At 50.0% G+C, this 16148-nt stretch overlaps 1 protein-coding gene across 4 annotated transcripts in view; it reads right to left on the minus strand.

Moving 5' to 3' along the window:
- LOC134928732 (pentraxin fusion protein-like) overlaps positions 1-9239 on the minus strand; it is a 47266-nt gene extending 38027 nt beyond the window's left edge. For 2 of the 4 annotated variants that reach the window (XM_063924801.1, XM_063924769.1), the window contains exon 1: positions 9146-9239. In XM_063924801.1, the coding sequence (XP_063780871.1) occupies positions 9146-9197 (52 nt within the window). In that variant the 5' untranslated portion in view covers positions 9198-9239. Of the gene's footprint in view, positions 1-8457; positions 8548-9145 lie in introns of those variants that run through there. The other 2 variants (XM_063924833.1, XM_063924861.1) reach the window with 2 other exon arrangements.
- Between the last annotated feature and the right edge of the window lie 6909 nt (positions 9240-16148).

Raw genomic sequence — 16148 nt, forward strand, 5'->3', positions numbered from 1 at the left:
ACATTATAGACTTTGTACACCATCATTTCTTAAGATAATTTTAAGAGTGCCCACTCCCCATGTACCTAGTATACCAATATTACCGAGAACTACAAACATCCGCCACATAGCTGTCTAGTCATTCACAAGACTTGGATAATCATTTACCTCAATGCGGATTAAGTAAAAAATATAGAATTAACAAAAATAAACTAATCTCCTCTTATAAAACATCGCTAAAGGGTGTGTCCATGTCCACCTATGAAGGGGATTTATTGCCACTCAGGGGTGTGTCCTGATGAAAACTATAGTACTAAATCCAGCAAAAAAATAAAAAAAAAAAGGGAGGAGGAGTAATAATATAGGTACACTAAAGTAATAATGGGTGCACTATATATTAAGGTAGTTTACACTGGTGAGAAGAGTCGAACAAACAGAAAACCCTAAAGTATATACACACTGGTGTGCGAAATAAATTAAAAAAAATAATATACAGATAGATAATGCATTACATTATGGGGGTCATTCAGAGTTGTTCGCTCGGTAAAAATCTTCGCATCGCAGTGATTTTCCACTTAATGCGCATGCGCAATGTCTGCACTGCGACTGCGCCAAGTAAATTTGCTATGCAGTTAGGAATTTTACTCACGGCTTTTTCATCGTTCTGGCGATCGTAATGTGATTGACAGGAAATGGGTGTTACTGGGCGGAAACAGGCCGTTTTATGGGCGTGTGGGAAAAAACGCTACCGTTTCCGGAAAAAACGCAGGAGTGGCCGGAGAAACGGAGGAGTGTCTGGGCGAACGCTGGGTGTGTTTGTGACGTCAAACCAGGAACGACAAGCACTGAAATGATCGCAGATGCCGAGTAAGTCTGGAGCTACTCAGAAACTGCTACGAGGTGTGTAATCGCAATATTGCGAATACATCGTTCGCAATTTTAAGATGCTAAGATTCACTCCCAGTAGGCGGCGGCTTAGCATGAGCAAATCTGCTAAAATCCGCTTGCGAGCGAACAACTCGGAATGACCCCCTATGTGTATATAATGCATTACATTATATACACAGCCAGAGCCGTAAGTATGCATTTTGGTGCCCTGTGCCAGAAATAGAAATGGTGCCCCCCACCCACACGTAAAATAGGGACTGCGCGCGCAAAAATATATAGGTTTATGGCTTCATGGGAAAGTGGTATGACCACATAATTCACATTACATTACCCTGCACAGTAGTGTACATTTGAGATAGATGCACTCCTTGCTTCCTTCAATTCAAATGACCCGGTGCCTTCCTGAAGGATGCATACAGGAGGTTTGTGAAGGTGGCACTCACAGGTAAATAATCAAAGTCCATATATATCTTCTACATTTCGTTTTTATTAAAGAAAATCAGTCATCAGACTTCCTGATGACAGTTTTTCTTTCTGCAAGCAGCTCTGGGACCCACTGCTCCATGTTCCACCATCACACACACAGTAGTAGTAGTACAGGTTGAGTATCCCTTATCCAAAATGCTTGGGACCAGAGGTATTTTGGATATCGGATTTTTCCGTATTTTGGAATAATTGCTTACCATAATGAGATATTATGGTGATGGGACCTAAATCTAAGCACAGAATGCATTTACGTTTCATATACACCTTATACACACAGCCTGAAGGTCATTTTAGCCAATATTTTTTATAACTTTGTGCATTAAACAAAGTGTGTGTACAGTCACACAATTCATTTATGTTTCATATACACCTTATGCACACAGCCTGAAGGTCATTTAATACAATATTTTTAATAACTGAGTGTTAAACAAAGTTTGTGTACATTGAGCCATCAGAAAACAAAGGTTTCACTATCTCAGTCTCACTCAAAAAAGTCCGTAATTCGGAATATTCCGTATTTCGGAATATTTGGATATGGGATACTCAACCTGTACATTACCCCCCCCACCCATTACACACACAGTAGTAGCACGTTACCCCCCCCCCCCCACCCATTACACACACACACACACACACACAATACCCCCCCATTGCCCACACAGTAGTAACACATTACCCCCCCACCCATTACACACACACACACACACACACAGTAGTAGCACATTACCCCCCCCCCACCCATTACACACACACAGTAGTAACACATTACACCCCCCCCCCCCCCCCCATTGCACACACAGTGGTAGCACATTACCCCCCCCCCCCTCCCCACCCATTGCACACACACACACAGTGGTAGCATATTACCCCCCCACCACCCATGGAACACACACAGTGGTAGCACATTACCTACCTACCCCCCCCCCCCCACACACACACACACACACACACACACACACACACACACACACACACACACACACACACACACACACACAGTAGTAGCACATTACCCCCCCACCCACCCACCACACCACCCCCCCATTACACACACAGTAGTAATACATTACCCCCCCCCCCACCCATTACACACACACACAGTAGTAGAACATTACCCCCCCACCCATTACACACACAGTAGTAGAACATTACCCCCCCACCCATTACACACACACACACACAGTAGTAACACATTATAACCCCCCACCCATTACACACACACACAGTAGTAACACATTACCCCCCCCCATTACACACACACACACACACACACACAAAGTGGTAGCACATTACCCCCCCCCCCACCCATTACACACACACACACACAAACACAGCGGTAGCACATTCCCCCCCCCCCCCCCCCACCCATTACACACACACAGTAGTAGCACATTTACCCCCCCACACACACGTGGCACATTACCCCCCCCCCACCCATTACACACACACACACAGTAGTAGCACATTACCCCCCCACCCATTACACACACACACACAGTAGTAGCACATTACCCCCCTCCCACCCATTACACACACACACACAGTAGTAGCACATTACCCCCCTCCCACCCATTACACACACACACAGTAGTAGCACATTACCCCCCCACCCATTACACACACAGTAGTAGCACATTACCCCCCCACCCATTACACACACAGTAGTAGCACATTACCCCCCCACCCATTACACACACAGTAGTAGCACATTACCCCCCCACCCATTACACACACACACAGTAGTAGCACATTACCCCCCCACCCATTACACACACACACAGTAGTAGCACATTACCCCCCCACCCATTACACACACAGTAGTAGCACATTACCCCCCCACCCATTACACACACACACAGTAGTAGCACATTACCCCCCCACCCATTACACACACACACACACACAGTAGTAGCACATTACCCCCCCACCCATTACACACACACACACAGTAGTAGCACATTACCCCCCCACCCATTACACACACACACACACACAGTAGTAGCACATTACCCCCCCACCCATTACACACACACACACAGTAGTAGCACATTGCCCCCCCACCCATTACACACACACACACAGTAGTAGCACATTACCCCCCCACCCATTACACACACACACACACACAGTAGTAGCACATTACCCCCCCACCCATTACACACACACACACACACAGTAGTAGCACATTACCCCCCCACCCATTACACACACACACACACAGTAGTAGCACATTACCCCCCCACCCATTACACACACACACACACAGTAGTAGCACATTACCCCCCCCACCCATTACACACACACACAGTAGTAGCACATTACCCCCCCACCCATTACACACACACACAGTAGTAGCACATTACCCCCCCCACCCATTACACACACACACAGTAGTAGCACATTACCCCCCCCACCCATTACACACACACACACACAGTAGTAGCACATGACCCCCCCTCCACCCATTACACACACACAGTAGTAGCACATGACCCCCCCTCCACCCATTACACACACACACGTAGCACATTACCCCCCCCCCCCCCCACCCATTACACACACACAGTAGTGGCACATTACCCCCCTCCACCCATTACACACACTGTAGTGGCACATTACCCCCTCCACCCATTACACACACTGTAGTGGCACATTACCCCCTCCACCCATTACACACACTGTAGTGGCACATTACCCCCTCCACCCATTACACACACTGTAGTGGCACATTACCCCCTCCACCCATTACACACACTGTAGTGGCACATTACCCCCTCCACCCATTACACACACTGTAGTGGCACATTACCCCCTCCACCCATTACACACACTGTAGTGGCACATTACCCCCTCCACCCATTACACACACTGTAGTGGCACATTACCCCCTCCACCCATTACACACACTGTAGTGGCACATTACCCCCTCCACCCATTACACACACTGTAGTGGCACATTACCCCCTCCACCCATTACACACACACACACACAGTAGTAGCACATTACTACCCCCCCCCCCCCACCCATTACACACACAGTAGTAGCACATTACTACCCCCCCCCACACACACACAGTAGTGGCACATTACCCCCCTCCACCCATTACACACACAGTAGTAGCACATTACTACCCCCCCCCCACACACACACACACACAGTAGTGGCACATTACCCCCCTCCACCCATTACACACACAGTAGTAGCACAAACACCCCCCCATTACACACACAGTAGTGGCACATTACCTCCCCCCCACCCATTACACATACACACACACACACACACACACACAGTAGTAGCACATTACCCCCACCCATTGCACACACAGTAGCAGCACATAAACCCCCCCCCCCCCCCCCCCCATTACACACAGTAGTGGCACACTACCCCACCCACCCACCATTACACACACACACACACGCAAACACACACAGTAGTAGCACATTACCCCCCCCCACCCATTACACACACACAGTAGTAGCACATTACCCCCCCACCCATTACACACACACACAGTAGTAGCACATTACCCCCCCCACCCATTACACACACACACAGTAGTAGCACATTACCCCCCCACCCATCACACACACAGTAGTAGCACATTACCCCCCCACCCATCACACACACACAGTAGTAGCACATTACCCCCCCACCCATTACACACACACACACACACACACACAGTAGTAGCACATTACCCCCCCACCCATTACACACACACACACAGTAGTAGCACATTACCCCCCCACCCATTACACACACACACACACACACACACACACACACAGTAGTAGCACATTACCCCCCCACCCATTACACACACAGTAGTAGCACATTACCCCCCCACCCATTACACACACACACACACACACACACAGTAGTAGCACATTACCCCCCTCCCACCCATTACACACACAGTAGTAGCACATTACCCCCCCACCCATTACACACACACACACAGTAGTAGCACATTACCCCCCTCCCACCCATTACACACACAGTAGTAGCACATTACCCCCCCACCCATTACACACACACACAGTAGTAACACATTACCCCCCCACCCATTACACACACACACACAGTAGTAACACATTACCCCCCCCCCCCCCCCACCACACACACACAGTAGTGGCACATTACACCCCCCCACCCATCACACACACACACACACACACACACACAGTAGTAGCACATTAACCCCCCCCAACCCATTACACACAGTAGTAGTACATTACACCCCCCCACCCATTACACACAGTAGTAGCACATTACCCCCACCCATTACACACACACAGTAGTAGCACATAACCCCCCCTCCACCCATTACACACACACACACACACACACAGTAGTAGCACATGACCCCCCCTCCACCCATTACACACACACAGTAGTAGCACATGACCCCCCCTCCACCCATTACACACACACACACACACACACACACACAGTAGTAGCACATTACCCCCCTCCACCCATTACACACACACACGTAGCACATTACCCCCCCCCCCACCCATTACACACACACAGTAGTGGCACATTACCCCCCTCCACCCATTACACACACACAGTAGTAGCACAAATCCCCCCTCCACCCATTACACACACACCGTAGTGGCACATTACCCCCTCCACCCATTACACACACTGTAGTGGCACATTACCCCCTCCACCCACTGTAGTGGCACATTACCCCCTCCACCCATTACACACACTGTAGTGGCACATTACCCCCTCCACCCATTACACACACTGTAGTGGCACATTACCCCCTCCACCCATTACACACACACACACACAGTAGTAGCACATTACTACCCCCCCCCCCACCCATTACACACACAGTAGTAGCACATTACTACCCCCCCCCCACACACACACAGTAGTGGCACATTACCCCCCTCCACCCATTACACACACAGTAGTAGCACAAACACCCCCCCATTACACACACAGTAGTGGCACATTACCTCCCCCCCACCCATTACACATACACACACACAGTAGTAGCACATTACCCCCACCCATTGCACACACAGTAGTAGCACATTACCCCCACCCATTGCACACACAGTAGCAGCACATAAACCCCCCCCCCCCATTACACACAGTAGTGGCACACTACCCCACCCACCCACCATTACACACACACACACGCAAACACACAGTAGTAGCACATTACCCCCCCCACCCATTACACACACACACACACACACACACACACACACAGTAGTAGCACATTACCCCCCCCCTCAACCCATTACACACACACACACACACAGTAGTAGCACATTACCCCCCCCTCAACCCATTACACACACACACACACAGCAGTAGCACATTACCCCCCCCCACCCATTACACACACACACACACACACAGTAGTAGCACATTACCCCCCCCCCCACACACACAGTAGTTGCACATTACCCCCCCCCCCCCCACACACACACACAGTAGTAGCACATTACCCCCCCCCCCCACACGCAGTAGTAGCACATTACCCCCCCCCCCCACACACGCAGTAGTAGCACATTACCCCCCCCCCCCCACACACGCAGTAGTAGCACATTACCCCCCCCCCCACACACGCAGTAGTAGCACATTACCCCCCCCCCACACACGCAGTAGTAGCACATTACCCCCCCCCCCCCACACACGCAGTAGTAGCACATTACCCCCCCCCCCCACACACGCAGTAGTAGCACATTACCCCCCCCCCCCCACACACGCAGTAGTAGCACATTACCCCCCCCCCCCACACGCAGTAGTAGCACATTACCCCCCCCCCCACACACGCAGTAGTAGCACATTACCCCCCCCCCCCACACACGCAGTAGTAGCACATTACCCCCCCCCCCCCACACACGCAGTAGTAGCACATTACCCACCCCCCCCACACACGCAGTAGTAGCACATTACCCCCCCCCCCACACACGCAGTAGTAGCACATTACCCCCCCCCCCCCACACACAGTAGTAGCACATTACCCCCCCCCCCCACACACACACAGTAGTAGCACATTACCCCCCCCCCCACACACACACAGTAGTAGCACATTACCCCCCCCCCCACACACACACAGTAGTAGCACATTACCCCCCCCCCCCACACACACAGTAGTAGCACATTACCCCCACACACACACACAGTAGTAGCACATTACCCCACACACACACACACAGTAGTAGCACATTACCCCCCCCCACCCATTACACACAGTAGTAGCACATTACCCCCCCCCCCACACACGCAGTAGTAGCACATTACCCCCCCCCCCACACACAGTAGTAGCACATTACCCCCCCCACACACACACAGTAGTAGCACATTACCCCACACACACAGTAGTAGCACATTACCCCCCCCCCCACCCATTACCCCCCCCCCCCACCCATTACACACACACACAGTAGTAGCACATTACCCCCCCACCCATTACACACACACAGTAGTAGCACATTACCCCCCCACACACACAGTAGTAGCACATTACCCCCCCATTACACACACACACACACACACACACACACACACACACACACAGTAGTAGCACATTACACCCCCCCCCATTACACACACACACACAGTAGTAGCACATTACCCCCCCCCCCATTACACACAGTATTAACACATTACCCCCCCCCCCCACCCATTACACACACAAAGTAGTAGCACATTACCCCCCCCCACCCATTACACACACAAAGTAGTAGCACATTACCCCCCCCCATTACACACACAAAGTAGTAGCACATTACCCCCCCCCCACCCATTACACACACAGTAGTAGCACATTACCCCCCCCCACCCATTACACACACAGTAGTAGCACATTACCTACCCCCCCACCCATTACACACACAGTAGCAGCACATTACCCCCCCCCACTACACACAGTAGTAGCACATTACCCCCCCTCCCACCCATTACACACACAGTAGTAGCACATTACCCCCCCTCCCACCAATTACACACACAGTAGTAGCACATTTACCCCCCCCCCCACATCACACACACACACACACACACACTAGTAGCACATTACCTACCTCCCCACCCATTATACACACAGTAGTAGCACATTACATTACCTCCTCACCCTCAATAACCCCCAGTAGACACAGGACAGACCCGGTTTGTTGATCCCCGAGTCCCTCCTGTGAAGAGCAGGGAGTGTGTGGTGGGGGAAGTAGCACAGGGCAGACAACCAGGAGCAGGAAGGCTGGGCTGTGTCACGCTGCCTACTGTTCTGTTAGTGTGGTGGGCGGGGCCAGCCACCGCAATGCAGAGCCCTGGCTGCCGGGTCATGTGCTCCCCTGTACAATACAGGTGGCTGCTATGCTCATTCTTCACATCTGCAGTGCACAGAGCTCTCACAAGACACAGTCTGCCTCTCCCCTGCTGGCCCCGCCCCCCACATTTCCAAATTTACGCATGCGCAGTCCAAGTTTACAGGGATGAAGACTTAAAAATTGGGAGGGCTGACAAAGTATGCGGGGCAGCGGGAGGCTCATGTAAAAATCGGGAGCCTCCCGCGGAATGGTAGACAAGCCTGTTACAAGATGATAAACGCACCAGCCAATCAGCTCCAATATGTAAATTAACAGTTAGGAGCTGAGTGGCTCGTGTGTTTATCCCCTTGCACTTATCACTTCCTTATGCCTTCTCCAGGCTGAATACATCTGCCCCTCAGTTCTTTATGGCAATATAAAATTAAAAGACAGCCATCAAATAACTTACATTTGATCTAACATCAATTTGCAATTACTAATCACATACCTACAATTATACTCCTAGCTTTGCAGTTATTCAGATGTCCCAAACTCTTCATTACACACCAAGAAGCATTGGATTCAGCACAGTGTATTGTAATTTCACAGAATGCATCTGGTCTTTTATATGTTACTCACCTCCAATCACTTTGTGTCTCCTGATTACCTTGTAATGATATTCAGCTTGTTTGAGGGAGACCACACAGGCTACAAATTGCTAGTCCGTTGCAATCACTGGTTTAAGGCCCCCATACATCAGCAATCGTGGAAAAGCAATTCACAGATTCTAAGATTTTTTTCCCCAGATTGAAAGATACCCCAATCCACCAATCGGAACCCATACATTACAGATATTTTTCAGTGATTTGCAGATCATTTCAGCAAATACAGATCTGCCAATCTTGAAAGCTCATGTAAAAACGGTCTGCAAATCTGCTGATTGTTACCATACACTAGCAATCTACAGCCCAATTGATCTGTGAAATCCAACATGTTGTACAACCTGATTTTACAATCCCAATAGATTTTTGGTCTGAATCTGCAATCTGTAAACCCATACATTGCAACTTTATTTATACAATCATCTGCAAATTTGGAAATTGTCCCAATCGATTGCTGATGTATGTGGGGTCTTTATTCTGTTTATGTTAATTAGCAAAACTTTAATGTAGACCTGTTGTGACAAGAACCCAAAATTTGCATGGATTAAAGGCCTCCCATACATCAGCAATCAATTGGAATTGCATAAATAACTATGCAATGTATGGGTTTCACAGATTGCAGATTCAGGTCAAAACTCAATCAGTATATACAGTCAGTCAGTCAGTCAGTCAGTCAGTCAGTCAGTCAGTCAGTCAGTCACACACACATATATACATACAGTCACACACATACATAGTTACAGCAGGGCTGTAACTAGGGACATGCGAGTGGTGCCAAGGGTCCTGAAGGCGGCATTGTTGCTACCCCACAGTACCTGCATTTGGCTTGCTGTGCAGACAGTAGTGCCACTGACTGTAATGCCATCCGGAGCAAACAAGGGATGCTTCGGGTTCTGCTCTACTTCCTAATGCCATATATGCACATGCATAGTCACATACATACATACAGACATTCAAACACACATAAATACAATGCCCCATCCTTGTCACTTTTACATTATAGGCTGGCCCAGGGGCAGAACTTGTGAGTGGTGAGCCCAGGAGTGATGATATGCTGTTGGCTCCCTCCCTCACCAGGGGGGTCATTCCGACCCGATCGCTTGCTGCGGTTTATCGCAGCGCAGCGATCGGGTCAGAACTGCGCATGCGCCTGCGCCGCATGCCAGACGCCCGAAGGCCGTCGTTGCCTAGCGATTGCCTCTGAGGCAGAGGCGGTTGCTGGGTGGGAGTGGGCTGGACGGCGGCGTTAAGCCGCCATTTAGGGGGTGCGGTCCGGCCAGCGCAGGACCCAGGGCAGCGAAGAGGTTCTACCGGCCAGCCGCAGGAGCTGCGCTGGCCTGGAGTAACTCTTGATGCAAAAGCATCGCCGCTGTGCGATGCTTTTGCATTTCTGCGGATGGGGGGGCCGGCACTGACATGCGGGGCGGACTAGCCCTGTGCTGGGCGTCCCCCCCGCATGTCTGAGTGCCTGATCGTAGCTGTGCTAAATTTAGCACAGCTACGTTCAACTCGGAATGACCCCCCAAGTCCCATGCTGAATTCGTAATATGCCAAACAGTAGTGCACCAAACAATACGAAGAGCAACCCAGTGTCTTAATAATAATCCGTGCCCTCTTTAATAAAAAAATAATAATCTGTAACCTCTTTAAACTCACCAGTATCTGATGTCAGCAGCGCTGCTGAAGGCTCCACAGCTGGGTCTTCAGGCAGAGTGTGACCCGACAGATGCAGAGGGTAGCAGACAGAGGATGAGAGGGAGAGGAAGAGGGTCCCCTGACCCAGTAATTCAACCCGGGAATAATGAAGGGTTATTCCCGGGTTTTTAACAGGTCAGGCGCAGTGTGAACTGGTTACCCATGTCGATGCGACCCCTCACCCGTTCACAGCATAGGGAGAGGCATCTCTAGCGCCGCCTCTGCCCCCGATACCACCTCTGTCCCATTGCACAGGTCCAATGCTGACCTGGCAATGGCAATGTGAACGGAGTATTAGTTGACTAGTACCCCGTTCACCTTGCAATTGCCGGGACGCAGCCAGGAATGACCCTGTGTGAACAGGGTGACTTCCCGACCCGTTGCTATCCAGGGGCGGGGACAGTGGTGGCATGTGCGGCACTGGAGATGACATCATCTCCGCGCCGCCTCTCTCTATGCTGTGAATGGGTGCCGGGTCGCATCAACCCGGGTAACCCGTTCACACTGCGCCTGTCAGGTGACCAGGGAATTTGGCAGTGACCCGTTTACACTGCAAAATACCGGGTCGATACCGTTTTTTTGGTGCAGTGTGAACGGGGTATGACATGATCAAGGGCAGTATTTCTGGACTAAATGACATAAGGGCACTAAGGCAAACTGCAGATGTAGTGAAAAGGTAGATGGCTAGACATCCACTAGCTGATCATGTGAACCTGCTAACAACTGCTGTTCTTCATTTTTTGTATACACTGTCTGCACCTTATTTTTAGCAACATTCAAGTCAGTCAGGTGCCCTCCTCCAGACCCTCCTTTGAAATATCCGAATAAAAATAAACACACACACACACACACACACACACACACACACACACACACACACACACACACACACACACACACACACTTTTAATAATTGTATTCATTATAATATAAAACCTTATCTTCTTTCTTTTATTTGTTCAGTTACTAATGACAATGTCCTGTTTTTGTGGGTGGCATGGCAGCTTGAGTTATATGAGGCGGTAGATTCCATGTCACAAAGATGTCACACTGTATATAATGTACACTGGCTGGTGGTGGCATATTATGTTTTGGTAACAGCTGAACCCATTGGTGTGCACACGGGGGGTGTCTGGTGCGCACAGGCACCCCCTAATGTCCGGCACCCCCCGCACACCCACGCACGCCTGTTGCTGCTGCCGCCGATTCCTGTCTCAGTCTGACTCTGAACTTGAAGGGAGAAGAGCACTGCGCGCGTCTCTCCTGCCTCTCACTCTGCGTCTCCGGCAATAATTTACAACGTCTCTCGGCTGCCTCTTGATTGGCTGCCGGCCCGTGAGTTTTGATTGGCTCACATGCCGGCGCAATATTTCAAATGGCTGCCGGAGACAGCCAGGTACTCAATGAAGTGAGGCACAAGAGAGACGCGTGCTGCGCTCCCTTCCCCTCAGCGGCAGAGACGGAAATCGGCGGCACTGGCAACAGAGGAGGGTGAGCACAAATGGGGGTATATGTATCTGGCACCGCTGGGGGCATTTGTATATCTGGCACCTCTGGGGGCATGTGTGTATCTGGTACTGCTGGGGGCAAGTGCGTATCTGGCACCGCTGGGGGCAAGTGTGTATCTTGCACCACTGGGGGCAAGTGTGTATCTGGCACCGCTGGGGACAAGTGTGTATCTGGCACCGCTGGGGGTATTGAGTAAGGTGCACCGCTGGGGGCATATGTTTATATTGCTTTGAGTGCCAATAGGCAGTGCTAGACATGCCCAATAGGCGGTGCTAGACATGCCCAGTAAGTGGTGCTAAACACACCCCTCCGATGGTGCACCCCCCTAATAAAATGTTCTGCGCACGCCTATGGCTGAACCAACATTACTTAATCAAGTAACAGTGCAGAATATGAAGCACCGGGCGGGCACCCAGCATCCTCTACGGACTACAAGAAAAGGATTTACCGGTAGGTAATTAAAATCCTATCTTCTCTTACGTCCTAGAGAATACTGGGGTCCACATTAGTACCATGGGGATGTACCAAAGCTCCCAAACCGGGTGGGAGAGTGCTGAGGTTCCTGCAGAACTGATTGACCAAATTGAAGGCACTCAGAGGCCAAAGTATCGAACATGTAGAACTTAGCAAACGTGTTCGAACCAGAACAAGTAGCCGCTCGGCAGAGCTGTAAAGCCGAGGCACCCCGGGCAGCAATCCAGGAAGAACCCGCCGACCGAGTAAAGTGGGCATGTACAGATTTAAGAACTGGCAAACTTGCCGTAGAGTAAGCATGCTGGATAGTAAGCTTGATCCAGCTAGCAATAGACTGTTTTGAAGCAGGACACCCAATTTTATTTTTAAATTTTATTGGGATCATAGAGTACAAACAGCGAGTTCGATTTGCTGTGAGGAGCTGTCCGTTTGACATAGATTTTCAAAGCCCGCACAACATCCAGGGACTTTGAAGTAGAAGAGGTGTCAGTAAGCACCGGAACCACAATAGGCTGGTTGATATGAAACGCAGACACCACCTTTGGAAGAAATTGCTGACGAGTTCTGAGTTCTGCTCTATCTTCATGAAAAATCAAATAGGGGCTCTTGTGAGACAATGCCCCCAATTCCGACACACGTCTTGCCGAAGCCAAGGCCAACAGTGTGACGGTCTTCCATGTAAGAAACCTCACATTAACCTCCTGTAAAGGCTCAAACCACTCAGATTGTAGAAACAGCAACACTATGTTGAGGTCCCAAGGTGCCGTGGGAGCACAAAGTGCGGCTGGATGTGCAGAACACCTTTCAAGAACGTCTGAACCTCAAGGAGGGACGCCAACTGTTTCTGGAAGAAAATGGACAAGGACGAAATCTGGACCTTTATGGAGCCCAGGCGTAGGCCCACATCCACACCTGACTGCAGAAAAAGCAGAAACTGACCCAGTTGAAATTCCACCGCAGGAAATTTCCTGTCGTCACCCCAAGACACATATTTTCTCCAAATCCGGTGGTAATGTTTAGACGTTACCCCCATTCTGGCTTGGATCAGGGTAGGAATTACCCTGTCCGGAAATCTTTTCTGGGCTAAAATTTGATGCTCAACCTCTATGCCGTCAAACGAAGCCACGGTAAGTCTTGAAAGACAAACGGCCCCTGCTACAGAAGATCCTCTCGAAGAGGTAGAGGCCACGGATCATCAAGAAAGAATGTCCAGTAGATCCATGTACCAAGCCCTTCTTGGCCAATCCGGAGCAATGAACCTTTTCCCTCTTTATTCTTTTGAAAATTCTTGGGATCAGTGTAAGTGGTGGAAACACATACACCATCTGGTAGACCCATGGAGCCACCAGACCGTCCACCGCCACTGCCTGTGGGTCCCTCAACCTGGAACAATACCGCCTGAGTTTCTTGTTTAGACGAGAGGCCATCATGTCGATTTGTGGAATCCCCACCAATGTGTCACGCACCCGAACACCTCCGGGTGAAGGCCCCACTCTCCTGGGTGGAAGCCATGCCTGCTGAGGAAGTTTGCTTCCCAGTTGTCTACTCCTGTAATGAAGATCGCAGACAATGCCGCAGCGTGTCTTTCTGCCCAGAGGAGAATCCTTGTTACTTCTGACATTGCTGCTCTGCTCTTTGTTCCGCCCTGTCAGTTTATGTACATTACTGCCGTCACGTTGTCCGACTGAACCTGGATTGCCTGATCTTGAAGAAGATGGGCTGCCTGTAGAAGGGCGTTGTATTCCCCTTAGTTCCAGAATGTTGATTGGAAGAATGGTTTCCTGACTTGACCATTTTCCTTGGAAGTGTTCCCCCGGGTGACTGCTCCCCAACCTCTGAGGCTTGCATCTGTGGTTAGCAGAGTCCAATTTTAAATCCTGAACCTTCGGCCCTTGGTCAGGTGAGAAGTCTGGAGCCACCACAGAAGAGAAATCCTGGCTTTTGGTGAGAGACGAATTCTCTGGTGCATGTGGAGATGCGATCTGGACCATTTGTCCAACTTGTCCAGCCTGAAGGGTCTTGCATGAAATCTTCCGTACTGCTGCGACTCGTAAGCGGCTACCATCTTTCCCAGAAGTCGAATGCAGAGATGTACCGATATCCGGGTTTGTTTTAGAACATCCCGCACCATTGACTGGATTACCAATGCCTTTTCCAATGGAAGGAATACCTTCTGAACCTCCGTATTTAGTATTATTCCTAGGAACGGAAGCCTCAGTGTTGGTGCCAGGTGAGATTTTGGTAGATTCAGATTCCACCCGTGGTCCCGGAGTAGTTGAGTTGAGAGGACAATGTTGTCCAACAACCGTTCCCTGGATGGTGCTTTTATCAGCAGATCGTCCAGGTACGAAATTATGCTAACTCCCCATTTGCAGAGGAGAAACATCATCTCTGCTATTACCTTGGTGAACACCCTCGGAGCTGTGGAGAGGCCAAAAGGCAGAGCCTGGAACTAGTAGTGACAGTCCTGTAAGGCAAACCTAAGATAAGCCTGATGAGGCGACCAGATCGGGATATGAAGGTATGCATCCTTGATACCCAGAGATACCAAGAATTCCCCTTCCTCCAGACTCGAGATCACCGCTCTCAGAGACTCCATCTTGAATTTGAATACCCGTAAAAATGGTTTCAACGACTTGAGGTTTAAAATGGGTCTCACCGAACTGTCCGGTTTCAGTACCACAAACAGGTTGGAATAATAACCTCTGTTCCGTAGCTGAGATGAAACTGGAACAATGACCTGAGTCTGTACCAGTTTTTGAATTGCATCCTGTAAATTTATACTTGCCTGCTGAGAAGCTGGTAAGCCTGACTTGAAGAATCTGGGAGTTCCTGAAACTCTAGTCTGTATCCCTGGGCAATGAGCTCTTTGACCCAGGGATCCTGGCATGATGTCGCCCATATGTGACTGAAATCTCTTAATCGGGCTCCCACCTGCCTGTCTTCCAGGCAGAGAGGTACACCATCATGCTGAAGGTTTTGAGGATGCAGCACCGGAGTTCTGTTCCTGTGAAGTTGCAGTTGCTTGTTTTCTGGGTTTACCTCTATTACCTTTGAAGGCAGTGGAAGTGGCTTTATTTTAAAATTTTGCTGTCCGAAAGGACAGCACAGTCAGAGCAGAATATGCCTTCCTAGCTGGGGGGGGCTGCGGAAGGAAGATATGTAGACTTA

This window comes from Pseudophryne corroboree, chromosome 1 (genome assembly GCF_028390025.1).
Source record: "Pseudophryne corroboree isolate aPseCor3 chromosome 1, aPseCor3.hap2, whole genome shotgun sequence".
NCBI lineage: Eukaryota > Metazoa > Chordata > Amphibia > Anura > Myobatrachidae > Pseudophryne > Pseudophryne corroboree.